This window comes from Prorops nasuta, unplaced genomic scaffold (assembly GCF_024137725.1).
Source record: "Prorops nasuta isolate Cenicafe-Biocafe unplaced genomic scaffold, Cenicafe_Pnas_1.2 PNAS00010, whole genome shotgun sequence".
Classification (NCBI taxonomy): Eukaryota; Metazoa; Arthropoda; class Insecta; order Hymenoptera; family Bethylidae; genus Prorops; species Prorops nasuta.
Genome location: NW_027116807.1, coordinates 6,877,251 through 6,905,005, shown reverse-complemented (window position 1 = coordinate 6,905,005; position 27,755 = coordinate 6,877,251). Strand labels below are relative to the sequence as shown.

The following is a 27,755-nucleotide window of genomic DNA, read 5'->3' as shown; positions in this document are numbered from 1 at the left end:
AAATTATATATACACGATTGTTCTTTTTACCCGATTTTTCAAACTCTTTGCGCAATCATTCTACACAGTGCCGACTTGTACACGAAGAATAAACCGACCGGTATCGCGATGTCACGAAATGATATTGGAATCAACTCGTTCGGGTATAAGAGAAAGAGTGATGCTGCTGGCAGCTATTGTGGTAGCAGCGGATCGTCGGAAGTATCCATTGAGCTCAAAGCGATGGAGAGTTAGAGCGGAGGGGCGCGGGAGAGGGGGGGGGGGGGGTCGAGCGGAGAAAGCTCGTTTGCTCGAAGTGCAAGAAGATGGCGCAGCGGGCGGAGGGCACCGATTGGTTTTGTCACGCGCACCGTAGTCGTTTCGGCTTCTATTCTCAGTCGTAGACAGCTAAGTGCAGACCTGTTGAAGATTTATCTGCGTTGAATCAAGCCAGACCACGGCTCAAAAGCATACCTTTCTATTATTGAAGACCCGCCGCTTTGCCCGCGTTAAAACGCGAGCGAGCCTTTCATTTCCGAACGCCGCACTTCGGACGCGCTCGTACTTTTCAATGAAAGATTCCAAAACAAACGAGAAAACTGCTCTTTTCCCCTTCGCTCGCTTCACCAGGGAAAAATCGACCACGAACAACAAACCGACCGACTGATTCCCGCGTAGCGAGAGAGGATCCTTAATACGCCAAGCTATTATCGCTTGTTCGCTAACAAAGTAAGAACGTATATACGCAAGAAAGAAAAAAAGATGCAAAAGGTGTTTACTCACCGTAGTCTCGCTTGCAGTACTTTTTCAGATTGAGCCTTCTCGTGCTGACTCTACACTTTCCGCATTGATCTGTAAGAAAGAAAAAGTTAGGTTAGGTTCGTTTCCAGGATTTCGATTGGATCGAAGCGCATTGGCCGTCGGTTCGACCGCTATAAGTACATTGTTTGGCACGGTGGAGAGGAGCGTGTTACGAGAAGAGATGCTGCCTATCGACGTCCCGAACGAGAAACACTTAAGGAAGGAGACGGTTGAGTGGGGGGTGGGGGGGGGGGGGGGAGGGAGTTACTCGTGTCTCCCACTTGACATCGACCATTATATCGTTCCTGCGGCTGTACCTATCTATCCATCTATTATCCGATTCGGCCATGGCCATCCATAGATTATCTCGTGCGTGGTCAGCGTCCGTTGGGTTGGCCTGGGGGCCGCTCAATTAATTCCTCGAGCAATATGTTAGTGCCGGAATGGGATGAGCCGAGATCGTTTCTCGACAGATGCGAATCGACGTGACGCGATAATCTCCCAGGGGTCGCCCGAATTACCCACCTGCTACTATAAGAAATACTCCCTCGATATAATCCATGCCAGTCAAACGGGTCACTCAGAGTAAACAAACAATGCAGTATAGCGGAGAAAAAAGCTTCGCAGTCGCGTCGGTTTCTCGGAAACAATACTTGGGATATTCTACGATCAATATCCTTCTGCTTAACCCATGTAAACATCTTTTTCACATTGAATACTGTTATTCAGAGTTTTCTCAAACGACGACAACCACGATCAGCACGGGATTTAGTATTAGCACTGGAGATAAATATCGCTGGAAGTTGTACGGGGCGTTATGGGATATTTTGGCGAGAAAAATTGCGGAGATGAAATAGAGCGGGCTGGATCGAATGCAATGAGTCACAGAGGCAGGGAAACGGCAAAGCAAAGCTTGGCTGTAAGAAGACCATACAATAAGGAGTAAAAAGGTTTTCTTCATGGAACATCTGCAAAGCCACAACTGTACAATCGCCAGAAGTCTCGTCTACTCTTTTCTCGAGGGAATATCGTAATAATGCATTTGTCTCGAAAGTCTTTTGTCAGTGGATAAATATACTCGGAGTATTAGTTAATTTCACTTTAGGGACCTTATACTAGCAGACGATATACATTTATTGGATTCCTGTAGCGATTCCTCCTTCGGCCGTTATAAATCAGAGGACCTAGAGGGCGCCCACCCCACAGTTACTATAGCGATTAGACGTAATAATACGTTCGCTGACGAGTTAATCTTAAAATGTAAGAAACCCCAAGAGACCCTTTACTCTCTCTCTCTCTTTCTCAGTGTAAAGTAAGGTAAGCTCGATAAATCCCAGCGGGAAGAGAAGAGATATAAGCACTGCACGCCGTACTGTTTACTAAACGAATTTTGATGCTTCATAAACGCCGCGATAATTACGCGAGAAAGAAAAAAGAAGAAGCATTAAGAATCGTAGAGCGAAGCCGAGCGCGGCCGTTAATTACCTGGTGTGCTTAATGGCCAAAGGTATACGTACAACGGAACCCCGTCCACAGTTGTGGAGATAAGTCTTGGAGATTGCGAGTTGATAAATTCAGTTAGGAAAGCGGAACGAGCCAATAAAATATTTGCGCGTTTAATCGAGTCGGAATCTCGCGGCGTAGATAAATAATACGTGGTTGTTGGGAGATATATTAAATGAAGCAGATTTAAGATTCCGTCGGGTCTCGCTCGATTGTGTTTGCAGAGTGGCTGTTCCGGGCTCTCTCGCTGGCTGGCGCAACGGCGGATAAATCCTGGGAGCATAGGCGTGCGTTGGCATTGGTCGAGGAGGGATAAACGGAGACAAACGCACGCGCTCGAGACAAATGTGACGCAATAAGTATCGAGTGTAAACGTGGCCGAGTATCGCGCGGCGAGTAAACTCAATGGGGAGAGTAAGTTATGGGCAATAAGGTTCCGGAGAGCTGCGCATTTGCACGTAACGACCGTTCACTAATGACCAGCCAGGTAAATAATTGTACAGGTGTTCGCCGACGGAGCAAGATCTATAGCACGGTTCCTTTTTAAGAGCATTCAGGATAGAGTTAAGGAAGATGATTCTCGGCCTCTCGGCGGTTCCCGCGCGAGCTCGCTGCGAGCTACCATTGTGCGACGTGCGTAAGTCAAGAGGGGGGGGGGGGGGGGGGGGGGGAATGTTGCCATTCACCAGCGTCCTTTGGACAAGCCGCATTCATCCAGCGAAGGTATACACACGGTGCGTCCCTCGGACGCCCATGCCTATTCATTTCATTCGCTTCATTCATTCGGCACGTCCAAGTAGCGCCTGGGATTCGCACCATTTACAAACACAGTCCTTACATAACCTACAAAAATGGCGCGTAGGTGGCGTGGGCGTCGCGCGCTGACCCACCTCGCGTCCGCCATTTGCAATCCTTCTTCTTCTCGCTCGTTCGTCGTTTCCCCTCTCCCCCACCCCTTTTATTATCGTAGCTTTTTTTCCCTCCTGAGCAATAGCCTAATCCGTTTAGACCTTGCGCCCCGGGCATCGGCTATAAATACCATCGACTTCTTCATTCGTGTTTATTCACGTGGCTGGTATCTTCAAAAATTGCGTTTATCGTGTTTGAGCAAGTTCTGAACGCTCGAGAGATCCGGACTGACGTGAATTAATCGAGCATACCGAGACTGTTTTGTTTGGCAGAAGGCGAGCTTCTCCGATGAAATTCCGAGATTCTTATGAAAATTTTCAACAGGCTGAATTATGGCTCCATCGCACGCTCGCTGGATCGTTATAACGTTATCGTTGAATTTCTCATTTTCTTCTTGCGCGCGGGACAGTCGAGTAGAGGAGAGTGACCCGGTCTATTTCGTTCCTCTACAACCAGACTATTTTACGTCGATCAACGGAATTGTGACTCTCGCAGACTCCCAATTGCACAGATCGTTTCGACGTCACCCGGAAGGAAACTGGATCGATCAGGCAAAAACTGTTCCCGCGTACAGCAATCTTTGTCCTTTGCAGTAGAATTATTCTAATGACGAATGGTTTATGCAACAACGAGCCCGAAATTCCAGAGAGATGCAAATTCTCATTCGTGTGTGTGAGTGCGGTGCAAAAATATTTCCCGGCTCGAATTTCAAATAACAAGCGGGGGGTCGCTGTAGCTAGACGAACCCCCCCCCAGGCGCATTTTACTTTTCCCTCTAGGTCTCTACGTGTACAGAATTCAGCAAATTCCATCCACCACAGAGTCCGGAAGAGTGTTGGCCCTCTGGATGGGACGTGACCACGTTGCTATTACGGCCACGGAATTTTCGATATTTTTATTTGATAACGAGTCGCGTTTGGAGTGTAGGTATGGCTATCGATTGCATTTCAAACGAAATTCAAATTGCCTTTAATTTGGTCAGTTAGCGGAACGAGCGGAACGCGCCCGCACACCGCTGCACGCGAAACCACCCTTGCGTTATTCTCATATTCTATTATCGATTTCAAGCCGCTCTTTCCTTTTTACACCGCAAAGATGCACATTTGCTCTCGCAGCTATCAATTTCAATTTGCCGCAGTGTATAGGAATATCAATTTCCGTTCCGTTTCTATGGCCGAAGAGACGTACGGAAAACTCGAGCGTTTTTAACGTCACGTTTGCGCTGCTGGAGCTTACGCTCGCGTTGAGGGGAAATTGTAGTATATTTTACGGAAGAATTACTCGGTTTTACACATTATAGTGCTTTTATTGGGCGAGACAGGAACGAGGCACGGGCTGACACGTTGAATTTTAAATGTCCAATGAAATTGTCCATTCGCCTGTGTCTGCGGAACACGGCGCGAAGGTGTTGGGTGCACGACGCATGGAGTGCGACGCGCCTGACGACAATGAGTAGAACACGCGGTACGCGAGACGAGACTGTCATCGCGCGTCGTGCTCCTCTCCTCGCGGAACAGCAATGTGTGTGCTGCCGGAATAAGTGGAACATTGCCCGACTGTCATCTCATCGTCGTACATATTTGTTCTCCTCCGACGGTGCAGAGCCACACACGCCAGGCCCGTCTCACTCCACGCGCGCCTGGAACCTGCATCCTTAAATTTTTAGAAACGCAAATTGTTCGAGGAACACACTGGCCAATGCTAAATTGCATTTATATAATATTACAGTGTAAGTATACATATCTATATTGGGATCTGACATAGTTGAAGCGCTCCAAGCGGTAAAAAATGAAAGCAGAGGAAGCCCGGGTTTTACATTGATTCTTATGGATATTTTTCAATAAATTGCAATTTATTATTGAAAACCTTAAAACTTTTGAATTTGGGAGAAAAGTTTGTACAGATATTCTCCATCGAAATCATTATAACCCTCCTGTAATTTCAATAGACATTTAGACACTTAGGCACTTCTGCGCCATATTGAATTTTCTATATATCTATATATATTGACTCCGCCCACGTGTCAGATCCCAATATTACTAGTAATGACTTGTACAACCTGTTAAAATTGTTTTTCTCAAATAAAAAACCGATTTTTGCATCTCACCCTTGATGGGATTCGAACCTGGAACCTCGTGTTCTTCAGTCTGGCGTCTTATCCACTCGGCTAATCGCTCCTTATTAAATATACGTTTTAATATCTTGTATTTAACAGTAGCTTTGCGACTTAATTTAGTGTTTATCTGTGTTTTTCATTCTTTTTTCTTTCTATAAACGATAAACGCGTAAAATAAAAAATAATGCATTTTTTTAATCTTCGGTCGTCCATCTTTTTCGAGAACATGAGTTTTAAAAAAGTTGTAATTAAAAATACTGTGCTTAATATTCACGATTATGTATTCCATTATAAAAATCAGGAAAATTAATTGTTCTTGTGTGATTCGTAATACGCGTCATAAAGTAATTATTATGATTATTTTTAACAAACTTTTCCCTTCGCGTAACAACGCTGCGAACAATCAATATCTTTGTCACAAACCGTGGCAGCGCTTTCAGACCACGACAAAATTTTCAAGAATAAATAAAGGAAGTTTATATAGAAAAGCTTGGGTTTTCAAAAGTTGTACGATCGAAGTCTGATTTTTCGCAAGCTCTGCTTCCGATTTCCGAAAGGAGATTGCTTTGAAATCACTTTACTCTCTCTCGCTCTCGCTTAATTCATCTCCGCGACTCGTCCGAGGTCTCCGGAATTCTCCCGCATCCGGAACTATAAACGCGGTCATGTCGCGACTTGGCAACAAAGACGCGCGCCTTCCACACTGCACAGCTATATATCTATATACATATATATATAGTTAATATATTTATCGAACAAATCCTCTGTATTTGCGAGCATAAAAATTTCTAAAAAAATCCCAAATTAATAGAGAGAAGGGGGAGGGGGTTAGACGCAAAGAAAGATACAAGATCGCGCAGGTTGGTCGAGCGATAAAAATGGCAGGTAAGTGCGCGGTATAGGGGGAAAGTTTTGAGGATGGTCGAGGCGCCATCTGGGATTATTGGCGGAACGCGAGAAATCAAGCGGAAAACGGCCAATACTCGCGTTAAATTTCACGCTCCGTCTGGTCGCGATGCGTTAAGCCCGTTTCCCGCTGCGTTCCCTCCTCCGGCTGTGCCGCCACCACACGCCGCTGCATGCACATCCAAACCTTTATAGTTATTTTAAACGATAATTGTTGTTTCAGCATCGAATTACGCTCGACGTACTTTATAACTAATTGAGGTCGATTACCATGGTGAAACACGATTGTTACAGGAACACCCTCAATTACCAGCTAATAACTTAATAATACGTGCAGCTAAAATATTTGCTCGATCGAAATAAATAACGTATAATTGGCCGGGACGTTGTTGACTCGAGTCCTCCATTTCGGATCTAATGTTTGTTCTCTTCTAAAATCTGCGCGGATCTGACGGTTCCACACGGATTAAAATAAATATATATAGTACGCGATGTACATTGTGATATAAAAATTTGTGGAATAAAAAGAAAAAATTGTGGAACCACTCGCTAGTCTTTATATATTTAATAAGTTTGGTACCAGCGGATAAAAAAGAGTATAATGTAAAGAGAGTCTGGGTTATTCAGTGTTTCAGGTGGAAAAACTTGATATTGTTATCCGTTGTCGGGATCTGGGAAGTTTCGCCGATACGCCGAGGTTTATCGAGTCTCGCTAAACTTTCCAGAGTACAATGGAGTCTTTCTCCCAAGCCTCTACCCCCTCCCCCCCCCCTCTTTATTCCTCAGCCTCTTCTTCTTCCTCGAGGAAGCTCATTTATTTCCAACCCAGAGTTCTTAACTGCTCGTGGAAGATATTACGAGGGTCGCTGGGCGCGACAATGAAAAGTCAACAATGAATCGAGTGGATGCTGCTACAAATAATGATAAATTGTCTCATTCAGGAGTTTCACCCTCGATGCAGCTTAACACGCTTATTATTCCTCGCTCCTCCTCGCTAATTACACCCATACTAGCAAATTGCGGGGTCGTAAAACCGTATAAAATTGTTTGCAGCGAACAGTCGCGCGTATGTTTCGCTTGATACTTCATCCAACGATGGAATAAAAAAAAACAAACTACAAATATATATATATATATATAAATCAAGAAAGTACTATAGTTAAATTATGCAGATTTAACGATGGTTCGCGACGAAAGCTCGCAGTCTTAACGCGAGGCAAAGTTTCGCAGCAGCAGAGTAACATTGACTGGGGGAGGGGGGAGGGGGGGGGGGAATTGGAGCTTCATTCCACGTTTGGCCGATGACCGGCCGCTACGTGTCGCCGAGCCATTGGACTTGGCCATAGACCAGCCGGATGCAACTTTCCTATTAGATCGAATAATATGCTTGAAAATTCGATAGAGCTAGAAAGACTAGTTGCGCGCTGCCATTTCGTGCCATTGGACTATCGACCATACCTACCATATCGTGTTCGCACTATTATCCATTATTTCACTTGGAGCCTCTATCTCTCTGCGACTCTATACAATTTGCTTTATAGTGGCACAGCTTATATATATATATATATATATACGTAAAAGAATAACACGTGACTAGAACTGTAATTACGTCATGATGGCGTTTGCGAGGGGGGGGGGAGGTGGATAATGAGAAAACGAGAGAGAGTGCGACAATCTAATATATATATAGTTAAGAGGGGGGGGGGGGAGTGAGTTTAATCGGAGTCGTTTAATTTGGCCGGATTGCTCGTTGCAGAAGAGGGGGGGGGGAGGTGGAAGGAGGAAGAGATTTCTCGGTGCAACGGGTGCAACCCGACTCCCACGCGACCATTAAGGGCCCGCTATGAGGTGCTTAAGCTGCCTCGTAAGGCACATGCCGAGTCCTTTTATAATTGAGACGTTGCTTTACGAGGCTGACTCCGCGTGTCGCTTCCACACCGTCGCTAAAACACAAAGCTCACCGAACAGTCTCGCATCTCCAAACAATTACAAATCCTATAAAAAAAAGCACCATAAACGACGCTATATATATATATATATATATAAGCGCAGGAACACGTCGTTAAGCCTCCATTCGGAGCGCGTCGTGTCGCTAACGCGAAGAAAAAAAACGTAAACAAACAGCACAAGAACGATGGCTTCGAGGAACAAGCTCTCTCGACATTTTTCTCAATTCATTTCTCGCTCTTCAATAACAACACGAGCGAGATTATACGTGTGCAGACGCATTGGGTACATAATATTTTCAATAAAGCAAATAATGGACGTTTTACTCGCGCGAGGTATCGCCCAGTGCGTGCGTGAGATGATCCACGGTGGTGTTGGTTAGGGGGGGGGGGGGGTATTCAGCGAGGCGAGTCGGGACTGGATTGATGGACTCGGCGAGCAGATGACACGCACTCGAGTTAATATCAGCATCGAGTATCTCAATCATCGCGCGAGGTCTAATCACTCACTCCGAGATACGTTTACCGCTGCAGGATCGCTGGCTCGCTCGCTCGGCCGCTTTGTACCTCCCCCCCCCCCCCCCCCCCCACTCCCAATGCTCTGGCCCGCTTCTTCCCTCGTAATTCAATTAGCCATCGCGCCAATTGAACCTCCCACGAATAACCCATTAACTAGTTTATCCAATATCCCTCATCTTCCTTCTTCCGACGGCGACCTGTGCTATCTCCTTTTGCTCCTCTTCGTCCTCCACCTCCCCCCTCCGACTCTTCAGCCACCGAGATTCCTCCGCGTGATTTCTCTATCGTAACGACGATGATAATAATAAAGCAACGAGAGGAATTTCTTTTCTCGAATAGGTTCGGCCAGGTGGATGACGATGTCAAGAGGTCAAGGTCAAGGTCAAAGGTCAGCGCAGGTGGCGCATTATTCGACGGATCTTGCGTGCGGATTCCGGATGGCGAAATAACGAGAATCGCGAGGTTGTTTCATTGTTGTTGTAGTAATGTGTAAGAGAGAGAGAGGGAGGGAGGGGGGAGGGGGGTGGGCGGAACCGGCGGAAGGAGAGTTAATTACCGAGGTCCCAGGCTAATTTAAATCGAAACTAATTGAGCCCGTCTTACTCGCGTCTGGTCCCTCCCTCCCATTTTCTTCCTCGTCGTAGCCAGCAGCAGCGAGCCCAACCCTTTCCACTCAAACAAGTTCCGGCCAAGTTATATTATACGACGATCCGTAAACTGGCTTCCGGACCTCGATTAAAATCTCCGGATTTATCGCGCGCGCTCGGCTTCCACTTTAAGCCTTCGACCACATAAATCTTTGTTTATGAATTATTAAAAGCCGCCAAACTTTTCTTCCTTTCCAACCAGCCATATTTTCCAATAATAAAAATCACCGAGTGACTCTTTCCTCCCACAAATTTCCCGCCTAATTGGATAAATCTGCAAATTTATGCGCCGCGCGAAGAATTTTATGAAAACTTAACTGGAGAATGAGAGAGCCAAGTGACGTGGCAGGATTTTACCTAAAGCCAGGATTTTACCTAAAGCTCCGATTAATCATTTCTATATATATATATATATATATATTGATTAATAAAGGATAAAAGTAGTTGGCGTTCGTTTGTTCGGAATGATGGATAAGGTCGATAAATGGGAGAAAAGAAGCAGGGGATGTCTGCTCTCGAGTAGAAGAAATCGATTTGCTATATATATATACACAGTGTGCAAGGCCTATGTTTCCCGAAACGGAAAAGACTCTCCCTCCCGATGAGCATTTATCCGAGCGCGTAGGCATATTCAACGGACGCTCACGGACCTTTCCGCTTCGCGCTACGGAGTCTCTCCTGTATACATACATATATATATATATATACGTGCCAAATGCACAGGCCAATCGTTATTGCGACGAATATCTGCCGGATCGCGTCGTTCGAGTACTCCAATAATAATAATAATCGAATCTAACGACTCGCACGAACCTTACCGATGATTCTCGAGCACGAATAAATTGGCTTTGTTACATATATATATATATATATGTATATACATAGTAAGGAAACTGCTCTCGGCCGAAGAACGTTTCGGAAGCTCTTAAACGCTCGTTCATTATTATTATTATTTCATTGGAGCAGCGCGGCTCTAATGGCACAACATTGCTTCCGAACGCTCGACGCGCAGAACGTCCCAGACGAGTGCGCTCGTCAATTTACCTGGCCCCGTTTCTCTCTATCAACAAACCGCACGCACACTCTCGAGAAACCATTGTACAAACACGCCCCATTGCGAAAATCCCCCCTTTCGAGAGTCGATCCTTGTTTGATCAGTCGTTTAAAGATCCATCCTGATGGATTTTCTACGGCCACGTGTCTATTGCGATATATATAGTACACTTTGGATGCGAGGCGTTGAAGGAAAAATAAAGTCGCACACTAGAAAAATAGAAAAGGTGTTGCATATTGATGTAAGGGGGGGGGGGGGGAGTTCGCAAAACGACGCAGCAAAGCAGATTATTGGCATTCGCAGAGTTTTCGTGATTTTTGCGCTCGAGTTTCCTCGGAGAAGCCGAGGAGCTGCAGGGATTGCGAGTGGTGGCCACTCGAGGCGTTTCTTTCAGAGTGTACACACCGGTTATTTGGCTGGGAGTATAAGTGCACTCTCGACGATGACAAGGTACTTTGTCGATAGCGAACGAGTTTTCTGCCAGGCATTTTCAACCGCTCCATACCCGCCACGAGAGAGATGGACCCATGGGATTGATAGCAGCTTGGAATTCCAGCAACCGAAAACGCCCCCCTCCTCCTTTCTTCAGGTACGTCTGTCCCAGTCATCGAGCACAATCGCCGAGCTTCGATGATAATAGAGTCTGTGAAATTTTCCAGCTCCTACCTTCTTGCTCTCCTTGCGATGACTCGGCCTCTGCTCGCGGCTGGGCCGAGCCCCACTGCAGGAATTACCGTGGAGGACCTCGGTGCCACCCTCGAAATGCCCCAAAGTGGTGCTGAGTGTCCTCGTAAAACTCCGGGAGGCTGAGCCCAGCGATGTTGTTGTGCGTATATATATATATATATATAGAAGAGATTGAGAATGTAATAGACGAGGGTGATCGGTCTCATATATATATATATATAGGTGTGCAAGAGCAATCGGTCGCTGGGCGTCGAGCCTCGCGGCCAACGCGTGGGCGCCGGAGAATTACGCGTCCAGTTGCAGCCCGCATTAACATATAGATATGCAATTGACTTTTTTTCCGCCACGCTTGAAATCGTTATCGAGGAATTTTATGCAGTCCGTATGGTACTTCTCGCGAGATTCTATCCTGGCGTAGGAAAATTCCAGTCGATTTGATAAGGTTATCTCGCGGCCGTGGAGAAGAAAATGGAGCGAGTAATGGTGGAGTAGGGTGAGGGTGGGGGGGGGGGGGAGGATAGAGAATAGATTTGGAAGGAGCGTACAGTACGTAGTTACCACGTGGCGTAGTGGAACGTAATTGTAAGCGCGCGATATTAATTTAGCAGTGGAGATTGCGAGGAGGGAGTTGAGGATGAGGGGGGAGGGGGGGGGGGGGATCGAGAGTAGAACGTCTAGCCGGTTGCTGCAGGACTCTCAGCCACCCCTAATGGCTTAATTAAAACTACCCTCAGTTGCGGCCTGCTCGTTTACTCGCAGCTTCCTGCTTGCCTGCCTGCGCGTTTCATAAACATGTGTGTAGACATCAGAAATGCAAACCGAACTGCAGCAAACTTCAAGCGATACATCAACGACGCTCCCTAATCACCTCCACTTTGCTTTCATCGACCTATAAACAGCGCAACCGTTTCGTTCCACCATTATTCAATAATAACTTTGTATTCTTATTGGTTAATTATAATATATATATATATATATATATAGAGAGAGAGAGAGAGAGAGAGAGGAATATTGAGTCTCAAAAGAGTTCCTCTTCAGCAACTTCGGTTCACGAAACCAGCAAAAAGGGAAAAGGGAAACTTACCGGAGGCTCGGCCGTCGTATCCTCGCTCGTCGTTATCGTCATCCTCGTTCTCCCCGCTGTCCTCCCCAGCTATTCCTTGCGTCTGCACGACCCTCGGGATCTCTACGGGAGGAAAACCAAATTTTATGAGAAAGATCGTTAGATATGAGGGTGCTAATACAAGAACGATTTCTAGTTATTTTTCTAGGGAAATTTTGTGGAGGTTGAAACATCTCGATCATCGCGTTTGCGTCAATAATGATTAATTCGTTTCTTCGGGTATAGAGAATTGCTGAAAATCGTTATGATACTCCTTAACTTTGCGCACGAGGAAGATTGTTAAATTCGATGGTGCTACAAGAACGATTTTTAGTGACTTTTCTAGGGAAATTTTGTGGAAGTTGAACCTCTTCGATCATCGCGTTTCAATCAATAATGATCAATTCGTTTCTTCAGGTACAGAAAATTGCGGAAAATCCTTATGATGTTCTTTAACTTTGGGCACAAGGAATTTAGCCTAATTTGAAATCGCGTGGATATCGAAGAGGTTCGACTGATCCGCTCCTCGAAATAGATAAAAAAACAAGGTAAAAAGAGGATAGCGATGAGACGTAGTTGGATAACGAAAGGACAGCACTTACTGATGCAGGGAGCAATGTGGGATCTGCTCTGCTGGTAGCCGCGGGCGCAACGGTTTGCAGGTTGTCCCAGTGACGCCATCTTTGCACGGACACTGTCCCGTGCTCTGGTTGCACGTCTTCCCCGAGGCTCCGATCGGTGGCAGTCGCAGGCTGCGAGAAGAAAACAATACGTCAGCTGTTAATTATTACGAGATCTCCCCCCCCCCCTCCCAACTCCTCAACATCCATTATCGAGACAAAAAGATCAGCGATAATCCAAGATGGCGGCGGCCATCGAGGATGAGCAAGATAGACACCTCCGACAATGACTCGTTATTAGCCGGTTAATTGGATCCAATTGAAAGCTGATAATTGAGCATTGACTAGCGCCGGTTCCAATGGCAAAACACTCGCGAGTCGACGGTGTCAGATATAAATCGTTACATCCACCACGGCACATCCTCACGAGTAAATCGACGTTTTCTTAACGAACAGTCTCGTGTCGTTAATTAATCCTGACAAGCCGCCACCTTTGCCTGCCTGCAGATATATCCGCTTAAATATCAATCAGGTTCGATCTTTCGCCTCTGAAACTCTTGGCGCGCGAAAACCCGATAAACATCCTCCAATCTCTCCGCTGTAATTTACTCGAGCAAATTTTCCAGCCTCGATTATACACCGAAGCTTCGCGCCTCGACGTCGTTTCTTCCTTTTTTCCGACGATTTTCCAAGTTGGGCGGGAAAGGAGAACAATAACACGACTCGGAGGAAAGTTTTTGTCGTGGAAAAGTAGGTTGATGTGCGGAGGCGTGTTTATATACGTAAGGTTTTGCAAAATTGGAATTTTACACTTCTAGGTTTTCATACGTAAGGTTTTGCAAAATTGGAATTTTACACTTCTAGGTTTTCGAATACTCGAGTTTTCGATTTATTCGAGAATTATTAAGTTTCGAAGAATGACGCGTTAATTATAGTTTTATCACAATTTGCAACGTCGCTTTGTGGTATTTCAGATTTCATGCCAAATTCAATCGATTGTTCGGAAGAGGGAGGGGGGGGGGGGGGCTGAATTATTTTAGAGCGCAAAGCGACAAGCGAAGGATGAAAATTCTGCTTGGAAGTTTCTTCGTGATAACAAATGTAAAATTTCATGTTTTCCTCGTTGCATTGTTGCGTTGATGCCCCGAGTGACAGCTAATCGATCTTGCTGATTTACCTATGTAGAGCGGAGGGCTCTCCAAGCGTGATTCATAAGTGCAATTAGGAAATGAATGAGTTTTGAGTGGCCGTATAGAGTAAGCTGCAACTATTATTCGAGCGCACGCAGCTAATTTCCAGGTGAATTCCGTTGGCAATAGAACCCGGGACAGATTGGATTTTGATTGTACGCGTCCAAGATTTATCGCAACCAGAACGCACCGCCCCGACAATTGAGAATTATTACGAGTCGAACCCTCGTGAATTTTCAAATCCCACGCGGGATAAACAAGAGTAAATTGCAAGATTTTCCCTAGCTACGCTATATTTCTCTTTTTTTTTCGCCAAATTCCAACAAATTTTTTTACTCTTTCACACTCGTCACGCGACCTTTCGAGTTTTTAACAAAACCTGACCAAACGACGCGCGAGTTAATTTTTCAATCTTCAACACCAGCGATATGAAGCACAACGGCAGAAATTGCGTCAGATTAAGATAATATATTATCTAAATTAATACGAGTCTCCGGAGTATACGGTCGTAATAAGGCAAGCTATAAATTTGCGATGTAACGACCGCTGCGCGACCGGAGGTAAAAATTCGCGGATTAACCTTACGATAATGTTCTTGCGGTTCTTTCGTCTCGAGGATTCGGCAAAAATACTGGAGCTGAGCGAGCGTCCTGGAAAATATCGAATGTTGCTCGTTGACGGTATCTCGGTGAATGGCTGATGGCGAAGAGGGGGGGGGGGAGGGAGGGAGGAGGCGTACTAGAGGCAGGATAGGACGCGCGGAGGGCCGTAACTCAAGTTTACGCCTGTAAAATGAACAGATATACCGGCTTGTCACTTATTGCCTGCTAATATAAACATGACTGCGAGACACCCACGGCGGAGAGGGGGGAGAGCGCGCTCGCTCATAAATCACGCTGATTTTACATTTTAGCCAAAGGGCGTGGCGATCTTCTGGTACAATAAAAAAAAAAAACTCGGCGAATGCCTCGAATTACGTAGGAGCCGCTGGACGACGCTCCCTCTACCGATACATCTTCCCCCCTTGACGTTTCGCGCGTCCATCTGTCCGTCGACGAGACGCGTGAACGACCACTTAACCTAAAAACCACCCAGGAATTTCATAAGCTACGTTTTTCCCGTAGCCCTAAGCTTCGGTACTGTTATAACGTCTATATATATGTGTGTGTGCGAAGATTTATATCGCAGTGGATGACCGATTGTTGACTCGCTGCTCGCTCAATTTTAATAATCCGTTCTTTATACGCGTGCGTGTGTGTGTGGCTTCGCACGGCGAAAACTTTGGCTACTTATGATTCGCAGATTTTGATGGCCGACTCGACAGGGCCGAGAGACGTTAACAAGTTGACGTTGGAGAGGGAGGGGGGATGGAAGATGGATAGAAGTGGAGGGGGGGGGGGGAGACGCTTGTTGCTCGGAGTCCCGATTAAAAAGGAAATAGGCGAGAACGGCCGTCAAAGAGTTTCCAGCGTGATGTTACCGGCATCCTTCAACTTCGATAAGACTCCAAGCGTCGTGTCAGGAAAAATCAGAAAAATCGTAATCTCTCCGAGGCTGTCGTCCGCTAACCGGTCGTCCCACCTTTCACATTCTTCCCAACAATTCAGACTGGCAAATAACTTCAAGGCGAAAATAGTCTCTCTCTCTCTCCCTTCAGCCGGTGATATACCGAACATGTGTAATTCGAAAATCAAATCGCGCAACTGTGCTATAACTATAATTGGACTCGACCCGATTTTCAAAATGACGCCGTAAAAGTGACGTATCGCGCGCGGCTGCTGGTTTCTCTCTGAAATCGACGTACTGGTCGAGATTAATCCGTTTCGCGGAAGTGCAAATGGCCTCCCTGCGCGGTTGCCAGTTATGACTTTGGCGTTCTTTATTCCGGGATCCCCCTGGTACGCACACTACCACTACGTGGCTCGTGGCACGTATGTACGTGTTACACGCCGCTGCTATGTTCTCACTATCCTCGAACTACGCTATTCGCTGGAAGAACTCCGACTCGGAGTCTCTGAATCGTGTTGGGAACTACACACTACCGCCACCACGCGGCGAAATTCCAAACCAATTTATCCCTGACCCAAACTGAATTAAGAGGCGAACGATAAACTGCTATTTTCTCGTCCGACATATAACTTTTTTCTCGATCGAAGAAAGAACTCGACTTTTTATCGATGTACGAACGCTTGGATCGAGCGATAAATGTTTTCCGTCTATTAATGAATATCGATGATTGGCTTGATTCCTCGAGTCTGCATCGCCGCGCGAGTCCTCTTATTCTTCTTCTGCCAAATGGACGAGCTTGATAGTCCGAGCTGTGCAAACCTGCTTTATTCCGCTCTCCCTGTTTCTGCCACGGACTTACGTAACTTTCTTATTAAATATCAGATCCTCCTCGAAAGGTCGTGTAACGCCAACTCGGCTGCTGCCTGCCTGCCAGTACCTTGCCTGTCAAGGGAAGCTTCAAAAATGGCGGAAACAGGTCGCTGGCGGGCAGGTGGTGGCGCTGCAGTCGCGGTCCCAACCCGGCGTTCCACATCTAGCGTTCTACACCGGCTGGTTCCCCCCCCCCCCCCTCTCTACCTTACCGACCGAGCTCGCGATACGACTGAACGCTCGAAATAGGTTATGTCAGCCGTGTTCTCGATCTTGTCCAACTGGATAGGACCAAGGGAAGAGGGAAGATTTTTGTGGAAACGCGTCAAGATTAGTCTCGAGCGAGGCCCGTAGGATGCAAATCTCCTCGCCAATTGGCAATCGGGTGAGAGTGGCGAAAACTGGTTTCACCAAGTTTCTCTCCTGACGGATTAAAAATGACGCTCGTCGTTTTTTTGGTCCGCGCGCGCCGTCGGCCATTTTTTGCTCGCCTCGTAATTTTTCACGAAGTAGCCGCTGAAAAGCGGTTAATTGCGATTGCATTGCCAGACTGCGAGTATTGCTGCAAAAAATGCACGCATAGCTGCTGCCTCCCCCCCCCCCCTATTCTTCCTTTTTTCCATCTCTTTTTTTCGGCTTGCCCGCTCTTTATTTACATTCCGGCGTTACATTAATCCACGACGCGTGGTACAGATGTGCGCTATCTACGGTGCAGCTCGGCTTAAAAAGGGGCGCGCTAATTAAATCACTTTGTTTTCGCATTAATTTCATCGGACCGGGTCCGGGGCCCCCTCTATGCTAATGCGATTAAACATTTTATCGTGTACGGTCTTCGTCAACGTTTACCTACGCCAAAAGATCTTTTCAACCAAACTAATTCCACTAATGACCTCGATCGAATCGACGATATCCACTCTTGTGCGTGAAGAGAGAAACGACAAAAAATAGGCCTTCTCTCAAAATATTATTCCTTCTACTGTAATATCACTCACCACTATACCTATATAGAATATTTCTTACTTCCAGCAGCAACACAAGGCGTATATACGAGTTCTATTTGGAAAGTGGTATACATCAGAGGAGAGAGAGACGAGCGTTATTTCGGGGTTAAAAATAGCTGTTCCGTGTTCCGTGCGGGCAAGATAGTAAGTGAAATAAGTTTCTTCCCGAGTAAAATGACTGTCATTTTTACAAGAGAAGGACCAAGAGATTGGACGAGAGAGGCAGGTATCTATATAGTAGGTACGTGAATGCTGCTGCTGGCCGAGATTATCGCGGTCTTTGAGCGAGCACGTTGAAAAGAAGGGAGGGGGGGGGGGGAGGGGAAGGAAGGAAGGAAGAATGATAAAAGAGAGAAAAATGAAAAAGAATAAAGAAGTGCGTGGCCGAAAAAGGTGTTCGTAAATTCAACTTAGCGACGCGCCGGCTTCACGAGTGCACGCGTATTTATTCGTGTATCTACGTGACATTGTTAAGACGCCTTTAAGCCGATTACATCGGGTAGGGAAAGGGGGGGGGGGGTCAAAAACTCAACTCGCAAGCTTTCTTCTCTATCGAGCATCAGCATCAGCGTCACCTCGTCTTCTGCAAGGTTTGTGAATGCCACGTGGCCATTTAAAGGATTACTAAAATCCCCGCGACAAAAATTTCTCCTCAGCCGGAGAGCTATAGCGTATAATCTGCTTTCAATATAATTTAACGCTCTTTAATGCCTCCTTAATCCCCCCCCCCCCTTCATACACTTCCCCAGTTACTCCTCTGAAATTATTTACCAACGAGCTAAATATATGAGCCTGCCGTATACAAATCCATAAATCGACCGTTTTATATAAACACAACGCCATCATTATAATAATAATAATAATAATCATCATCATCAATATCGCCCTTATCTCAGTCGTCCAATTTGTTCGATTGAGATTTGAGAGACGCGGTCGAAAGAAGAAGATAATCCTACCATAAATCAGACGGCAATTAATTTTACAGCGATAATCCGATTAGGCATAGATGTCCGTGTCTTTCTAGGAATACAAGCCGGACAGTTGGGACGTGACTCTAGCCAAGCGCGATTTTGCGCTCGATTAATTGAATTTCTGTGCTCGCCACTATATATATATATATATATATATACACTGCACCGGAGGATAACCAGAAATAATCCGTCAAATTGGCGCTTTCGCCTGATTTATCTTATTGGTTTCCGCTGCTTATCGTTCGAGGGAGCCCAGATGATTTGTTTAAAACGATTCTTCCGCCACGGAGGTTTCCTCCTGGAGGTGGTGCAGCAGCCATGCCCAGCGTGCCACGGCCCGTTCACAAACCGATCCCCGAGATGGGTGGTCAGATAGAGATCTTTATGGGGAACCAGCGCCCTTTCAACCGCCGACATAAATCTACCTCGACTAATTAGAATTTTATAATGCCACGAAAATGGGCATCGAATTACAGCCGCGCCCGGATATATTTTCCCCGCGCGTTATATATATATGTATACCTGGCGCGGTGCTTATGTTCGACGGGACGGCCGAGCCCCGCGCATTTGGGTTAAAGGGCCGATTAATATACCGTACCTACCCTCACCCGATCAAATCGCCAAATAACATTGCAACCTTTAACAACCGCAATATTCCATCGTCGATTTTTCACTCGACTCCAGGATTAAATTTCACCGCGATTATATACAGTTTACTGCATATAACGCTCTCGAACGGAGTACGCGAGTACTTGTAAAAAGCTGCGATGTAAACGCGATTTTTCGTCGCTGAATAACGCGCAGTGATAAACGCAGATTCGTTGTTTTATAGTTTCAGCGTTTTATCGTTATTCATAGTTAATCACTGCGCGCGTTGGCTCTGCTCGTTGTATCACGGGAAACGATAGAAAACCATTGGGGGGGGGGGGGGGGGGGGGGAAAGCAATAATTCGATAGGTGAACGCAGTCAATTAAAAGTGGAAGAGCAGCAGCAGCAGCAACGTGTGGGGACAGAGGCTCTGCGCATCAGCCAATTTATTAATCGGATTATCAGGCTGATTTCCCTTGGGCAGGCCCAGCGCAGCCAAGCCCGATAAAGTAGATCCATCCAAGCCCAAACACAGCGAGCGAGCTCGTGCTTCTTCTCCATATATATATTTTTATTTTATCTCGAGCGATCGCCCGCAACGTCGCGCTCGACTCCGTTCTCCGCACAGTGTATACACACACCGTGTATGGAATCGTGCGTTCGACTTTGAAAATTCTACGGCCGGTTGCGAAAGGTCAAAGGTCACGGAGCTACCGTACAGAGATCGAATATTGTATATTTATTCGCGTTAAGATCGTTTTGTTTCGCGACTGCAAGCGATTGGATGGACGCGGGAACTAACGAGCCGAAGAAGCGTTGCTCGATTGGAAAATAAACGTGAAAATCATGTAGGAAGGGGGGGGGGGGGCGTTGTGCTCTTAAGGGGCCGCACACGCTCGCGGTCGAAGCAGCAACAAAGCAGGTTTAATGGATGTACGAAACGCGAAGCCGCAAATCTCTCAGTGGTTTATGCCACTCGTGTAATGCGAGAATCCCGGATATTTTTGGCCCGCTAAACGAAGCGGAAGCGCCTAATAAATTACGCCCGTTAAACGAAAACGTCGGGAAAATAATTGCGCGGAAAGTGCGCGCGCGAGGAGTGCCGTGCAAGGACGGGAACATCATCCCGGAAGTTGCGCGTTCAATTATGTTACCGAGACGTCCCCCGTCGATTCGACATTCTTCTTCTGCTCTCTCTCTCTCTCTCTCTCTCTCTCTCTCTCTGCCAACTCGGGGAACTTGCGCGGGATCGCCTTAAGCTTCTCCGTCGGTAAAACAGATTTTTCGAGTCGTACATTTATAAATTGTGCGCGACGAGCGGGGAACGTGGATTTCTTCTTTCTGTGAGGAAAAAATGAGTTTCTTAGTTTGTTCTTTATTAATTTTGTGCTTTTTATCGGTGCGCGAAAATTATAACGAGCGTTTTACGCACACATGTATATATAATATACGCCAGCGCTCGGAATTATTTGCACATTTCAGTTATTTACTATAGTCACTAATAGGGATTTCCTATTAGTGACTATATAGCGAACAACTGAAATGTGCAAAAATTTCCCAGCCCTGATGTACGCATTACAATTGGCGATGCACGTTGGAGTGTACACGCGTTTACCAACCGTTCATTTGCCTCTCAAGACAAATCGGGGCTTGTAGAACCTTAACAGCGGGAATTTGGAAGTTGGAGGAGATCTGCGAATGATTTGCATGCCGAAATTCGCCCACTTGTGTTTCAACTCCCAGCGGGTAGCTCCCGGTTGTTCGCTGATGGCCACTTTCGGCCCACGTTCTCTCTCTTTCTACGCCGGAGGAGGATTTCGACAAACTGCACCTCGGCTATCCACATCCGGTCCCAAATCTCTTTTTCTTAATGACGAAACAAACAATCCGGAAAAAAAATGCTCACGTCCACGAAATTCTTTTGGGTCAACTATCGCTGTGATCACTTTCGTATCATCCTTCTAAGTCGAGATATTATCTAGCATAAAACTATCGATATCTTAATTCTTATCAGTGGGAATTTCTCTGGCGAGTGTGCACTAGAGGCGATCTTTACAAGATATTATTGTTCTATATATATAAAGAGAAAATGTGGATATGGTTTTTGCAAAAAGAAAGCTATAAGCAAAAGAGCGCGGGAGAAATGTGCTTGATGAAATTGTTGGTGGTCGAACTAGGTGCAGCAGTACCTGGCAGGTGCTCATCGATAAGAAATTTCAAAGTTTTATTCGAGACACGCCGGAAGCAGTCTGATATATTCCCGTCACGGTGTATCCCCTAGAACCTCCCCCTTCCCCCCCCCCCCCCCCCACTATGTCGGTTTTCCCAACACCCCCCTAATCAGTATAAGGAAAAAGAAATTCGCATTCATAACTTGAACCGGTTCTCGGTGGCTTTTTCAGACGTCCCCCGGGACCGTCGGCGTATCCCCCCCCCCCTCCACTCCGTCTCACCCCCACCCCCTAGTGTACACAGAAAGCTGATTGAACAGCGCGCTACTTTCCTCTTCTTTCTTTTCTTCCTTCTTCTTCGCCTCAACTTCAATGTTCCTTCTATTCTTCCGTCCACTTTTTTCCACACCACACAGTTTCACAATTTTTTTTCCTTCCTCTCTTCCCCCTGGGATTCACCAGCAACGAGGCACGTGTGCCTCGAACTCGCGTCGAAGAATCCGCGAAAATTACGAAAGTGCCGATCTCAATACGAAACGTGTCCGCCGCGTCCTACGTGCCATGCACAATTTCCTCCGACTCGAGGCGAGCGAAACAAAGAAAGCGCTACCACTGGGGAGGAAGGAGAAGAAGAAGAAGAGGAGGAACGGCAACAGCAGCGACGGTAAACTTGGAGGAAGCTTAATTGGAATCGACTGGATCCATCGACAATCCACTCAGCTCTTCCCACTGCTGTGTTATACCACTACTACTGCTTCTTCATCATCCATCGAGTAATTCGCATCAGCGCGAAACGTCGGCTAAACATTAAATTTCCTTCGAAACGTTTACTGGCAATCGAGCCCAAAATGAACGTAGGAAAAAGTACATTTGCGTCGCGTTGATGAAATTTAACGGTTCGGGTCGATTTTCTTGAGAAAATCTTTTACGAGTATGCTCCTCGAGAGTGGATCGCGGAAAGTGGTATGACGCACTCGGGTGGAGACATAACTCGTAAAATGCTTGTCCACGCGGTGCGAACAAAGTCATAAAGCGTCTCGAGTGGACCACGCGAAACGCCACACCGCGCACTTCGGATAAAACAGAGTCGTAAAGGACGCTCCAGTTTAAATACCGCAGCTATAGCGCCTCACTTGTAAATCTCCATTCGCCATGCAACTTTCGCCGCAGCGCAGCACCAGCTTTTCCCTCCCAATCCTCCCTTCCCCTACCGATATGTATAGCAGCGTTAAATTAAAAGTCGAGAGCCGATAAAAACGATTTGAATAATGGCGAGGCGAGGGAATTAATGCGGCCCGAGTTTAAAAGAAAAAAAAAACGAAGGAGGAAGAAAAAAGAGCGTACGGCGAATCCTGTCAGTCAGTCGCTAGTATAAAACGATGTTTCAATTATACTCTTACCGTATGTACATTTGGCGTGGCTTTTAATTAACTACTCGAGAGGAAGGAGCGCGCGGTTCATAAGCCAGCCAGCCAGCCGGGTGAGCTTGTTGGCATGGCCCAAGGCGCGGAAAATCTGGAATTGGCGCTGACTTAGTGCGCATGCGCGCGGGCGCCAGCCGCGCCGACCAGGGGCGCAATCTTGCGCGAGATTTTATCTTCGCGGGCGGCTTGATTAAAGCGCCCGGAAAAGAGATTTTATCGCGAGATACTTTTCACGGGATATATAGGTTTACTCCTGACTACGAGACGGCTAGGCGTTGAGCCGTGAGTCTCGGGCAGTGGATTTCGATGAAAAATCTCCCTCTTGATTTCAGCGACTCGTCTGGAATAATCCTTCGACGAAAGAGGGAGAGTGGAAAAATAAAGTAATCGTTGTGTGCACGCTAGATGAATATTATAGATTCACTGTGCGGGATAACGAGGTGCAGTTATCGGTGAATCTCATTGGTTCGGGTATCATTATCGTCGAAGTAACGAGGATCACGACCCTTGGGCCTCCGCGATCCGACGGCTACTAAAGAGAAAAGAGAGAAGAGAGTCGCCTGGAAATGTCACCCGCCCGACAAATGTCAAACTTAAACGCAGCTCCCCCCCCCCCCCCCCCCCTCCCTCCTTACTCTTTTCAATGCGTCCCATTCGTCAAGAGAAAGCCGCGCATCAAGAGCCATCCATCAGCGGTCTGTCGAACAACGAGAAAATGGCGTCGAATTAACCCTTAACCTCACCGGGATGCAACAGTCGTTTATGCCTCTCGCGAACAATCCTTGCAACGAGCTCTCCGTCTATATATATAAACTCTCCATTGTCGTTGATCGAACGCACTCGGAAAAATTGGTCTAGTCGTCGAAATATCGAAGCGAGGCCTCGGCAAAGTTGCGAGGTGGCGGGAAAAAAACTCGGGCACCCGTTCGTCTCCCGCGCATGCGCGTGCGTAACTAACCTGACGCCACGGAACGAGGCGCGTTTCTTCCCGTTTCGCCTTTACGACTTTCTAATAATACCGGAACTTTATCTCCGTCTCCTAGACAGTCCGACAGTGAACACCGAACACAATGCTAATAAACAAACAAAAAGGGATATACGTTTCGTTTCACGGAGGCATAAATTTACGTGTATAAATGGGCGCCCGTAATTACGCCTGTATATCACGTGTTCGATCAAATTGTCCATTTATCACGGCATCGATTTGACGGAGCAGAGGGAGAGAAGTGGAAAAGGGGCCCCTCGGCTTTCCAGCGTACGATCAGCTCTTTGATACTATCACCGTGTATGCATGTTCGTTGTACATGTATATATACAGTCGACTGTGCATCGCACCGATATACGTACATGCAAAAGTCAACCTTGTGGGTCCAACGACGAGAAAGTCAGAGTCCAGTAAAATGCGATGAATAAACAAACAAGTATTTGGTGGTTGCTACACTGAAAATTGGCCAAGTTCCGACGTGGACCAGCCTGACACCAGAGGTCCTCCTCGTCTCTAAGCGTAACAAAATTCATACACAGTGGAGAGACGTACATCTGCAGCAGTGCAGCACTCGAAAGAAAAGATACGCTTTGTAACGGAAGTGCTGTATCAGAGGGGCGCATCACGCACGCACGAGACGAAATCTGTAGCGCGAGTTTGTATTCGGTCACGTCGAGGTGAAAGTGCGATTGTATGAGTGTGTTGTACGCGTCGAGGAGAGCACCGAGCAGCAGCAGCAACGGCAGCAGCGAGCAAGTAGGGGGCCCCTTCTCGCGCGCTAGCCTGTTTACACAACTCGATGCCAGCCTCGTCGAGTCGGGGCATGAACGTACACTCCCGCCACAGGTGGCACCGGAATGGAGAGGGGAGGGGAGGAGGAGAACCTGTTTCTCGGTCCACCCGGTATGCAGGGATGTATATCTGGCGGGGGTCATCGACGGAGGACACTCAAAAACCTAAAGGAGATTTCTGCAGCCAGCACTCGCCAGTCGAGCCACAGACACGCTCCTTCCTATACCACCTTATAGTACACATTAGATGGTAGAAGTTTTCCGCGAAAACCTCTCCTTATTTACGTTTACATCGCGCTGCTCAATAATAGGAAGTATCGAGATTAAAATACTAGGAATCAACCAATCGACTCTGCGAGGCATCTCGCTAGAGAACCAACTCTGACAATAATATTTGGCTTGGTTACGAATGTTGGTAAACAGAAACTCGCACAACAGTGATGGATCCCGTCGATTCGAATGAATCTGATTATTAATCTTACGATTGCTTCGTTTTCTTTCATTGAACAGGAATGCGAGTGAAGAAAGAATAATGAGTAGAGGGGGGGTGGGGGGTGGGGAGGGGGAGTAGGACAGCAGACGGATAGTGAGTCAGAAGCATTTGAATTAAGGCTGGCGAGCAGCAAAAGTTGGTCGTGCGCGATCGAACAATTGCTAGCTGGCTGGTCAATGGCCTGAAAGACTCCTCGTGCTCCATCCTTTCTCGCTTTATGCGAGCGTTTCGCTCCCAGCTGCTCATTCATGTTTCTGCCATGCTCGAACTTGAAAATGCTAAGCAGTCTAAAGCTTTCCTCTTTCCGCGAAACCAACAACAACAACAACAGCAACGTCGCACTGTTTACATTCCTTTGTGAATCGTACGAGCATTATTGTAGAAGCGAATCATTCGAGCGAACCACTTTGATTTGCATAAAACTCTTCTCCGAATCTCCCTGCGCAGGCAGAAGAGAACAGCGAGCGTTTCTCGAAAGTCCATGGAACGATTTATAAGGTTATTTTTCATGTAGTGGTTAACCGGGAAAAATAGAAATCGACGCGGAGGAAATTACACGAAGGCGAGGTGCAGGAAGGAAGGAAGGAGGTTTGAATTCTATTCGTGATTTTAATCAATTTTTGGGGATTTCAGGGATCGCGAGGCACACGTGCTGGATGAGAGTCTGGGAGATAAAGATTTATCCCGTGGTGTGCGGCGGTGGCGGAGCAGCTCGTGGAGGAGGTGGTAGGTAGGTGTCCCGAGGCAATTTCCGGCGGAGCCGCAATCCGGATTTTCGAGTTTCCACTCGACATCTCGCAGACACTCGATGTCAGATATATCGGTGTCACCCTTCGAAGCGATATCGTAGCCCGCGGCGAAGATGCAAAGTGAGCAAAACGAGGGAATTTGCCAAGCAGCGTTGCAGCACTGCACCACTCGCTTATTCCTTCCCCTTTATATATACTTATATATATGTATGTCGAGCCCGCACACATGTCTCGCTGCCGCGCTTCTGCTCCCCGTCCTTCGCCGTCGCGAGTTTTGCTAATTTCGCAGATCTTTCTCGCCTATATTGTATAATCGCCGGACGATAATGCGTTACATGAAAAACAGCAGGGTCGCGTCGTTAATACCATTACCCAAGGCGTCTTGTAATTGCTTCGTAACGTAGTTATAATTCCTGCATGCTTCATCAAATTTAATGCACTTCCTACGCTTTTTGCGCCAATTTTCTCAAGATTTCGCGGCATTACTGTCACGTATAGTGCCTCGGGCCGAGGACTCGTAAGCTGTGTTTGTGCGAGCGCGCTGGTTTCGCTTACACGTCGCTCGTAAGTATTGCTGAAGGGCGCTGTATAGTTGGCGAGAAGAAGTCGAGATAGGGGAAAGGAGGAGGGGGAGGGGGGGGGGGGGATACAAGTGGTCCCAGAGGGATCGCCGGAGGTCAAATGTACCTACACACTCTCCGTCTCTCTCTCTCTCTCTCTCTTCTTGCAGGACGAACCACGAAAAAATCAGACTACAGTCTCCGGAAAAGTCAAATGGCACTGCGTTTATATTACGAGGAGAGGAGAAAATTTCATGTGAAAATGCAAGAGCGAAAGATGGCCGGAACTGGTATGCTAATTGCTTCATTTCTCATCACTCGCGCTTCTTTAGTCGAGCCGCTCATTAAGAGATGATCGATGATCGGCTGGCCGCTGTCCACCACACAGCGGTACGCGACATAAATATCCTACGCAAGCGTCTCGATGAAACGCAAATTATCGTGCTTACCTTAATGAATGACCCTAAAATACATCGCGCGAGACATCGAAATTTCTCCTCCCTCTTCCATAACTTTATTAATTTTCTTTTCCCGGTAAAATGAAGAGAAAGAAGAAAAAACCTCTTGGATTTATTCCGGTACAGCTTCTGAGATTTACTCGAGAGAGAGAGAGAGAGAGAGAGAGAGAGAGAGAGAAATGTTTGAAGAACAAAAGGGGCTTGGCAATCCTGCCAGTTTTGACGTAGTACGTCGTTCTTAAACACGCTGGCCGATTCCCCGATGAATAACGCAATTTATCGTTGAGAGCCAATTGATATATCACGTTATCTCGGCACTTATTCAGGCTTTACGGGCAAGTTCACTCGTATACTCGTAGTTTTACGACGATCCGCGCTGCGGGAGGTCCGAAAATCCACGCCATTTTGTCACGTGACCGCCCAGGTCGGTAGGATTGGCCGGTAAGGGACCTTAGCGCCATCTAATCGAGCACGCGGGACACTAGAGCCATCTCACCTCCTCGATTCCTCGTACGTGCTTAGCGTCACCGGTGTCACGTCACGGCTTTTCTCGAGAAAATCTCACGAAATCTCCATCGAGACTCGTAAACATCTTTCTCGCTCTCTCCCTCTCCCCTCGCTCTCTCCTTTGTCCCAGAAAACTCACACTCATCCTGAAACGATCCATTTTCGAGTCTCCGAAAACAGCCAGAGCGAGAGAATTTTTCCGTGGAATCACGCGTTTTTCTCATTTAAAGTGATTTATCGAAATAAATCTGTACGCGGATGAAGATTATAGGTTAGAAAATTGGTGAAACGTGACGATTGCCTTGGCCCGGCAGTCGGACCGAATTTTATTGGACTTTGGTCGCGTTATACCGCGCTGCCTTTTTTTAGGTTAGTTTATCCCTCTCCCAGCTAGTGTATTTATGAAGTTGATCGGTGCGACGTTGCAGGAGGAAGAACGAACGTTTCGATCAATCAAATGGTGAAGTTGAAACGGAAAAAGAATAAGAGGAGGAGGAAGAAGCTAAAGTTAAGAGGAGAGTTGGTATTTGAAAATCTCGCCACGTAAATTAACAATAGGATCGTTGAGGCGGAGAGTTTAGCGTTTGAGGTTAAAAAGGATAGAGTGGACGGGACGGAACGGGACGGTGTATCGTTACTGCGTTTTTGCAAACGGTGCATAAAGGCACGTTTTCACGTGGAATCCTCTCGCACAAAGG

The 27,755-nt window shown here is 46.8% G+C and overlaps 1 protein-coding gene across 1 annotated transcript in view; it reads right to left on the bottom strand.

The window, feature by feature from the left end:
* Positions 1–27,755, bottom strand: part of LOC136776796 (netrin-1-like) — a 114,186-nt gene that overhangs the window by 4,336 nt on the left and 82,095 nt on the right. Inside the window, 5 exon segments of the mRNA XM_066732646.1 lie at positions 763–831; positions 12,152–12,253; positions 12,772–12,826; positions 12,828–12,907; positions 12,910–12,921. Of these exon segments, the coding sequence (XP_066588743.1) occupies positions 763–831; positions 12,152–12,253; positions 12,772–12,826; positions 12,828–12,907; positions 12,910–12,921 (318 nt within the window).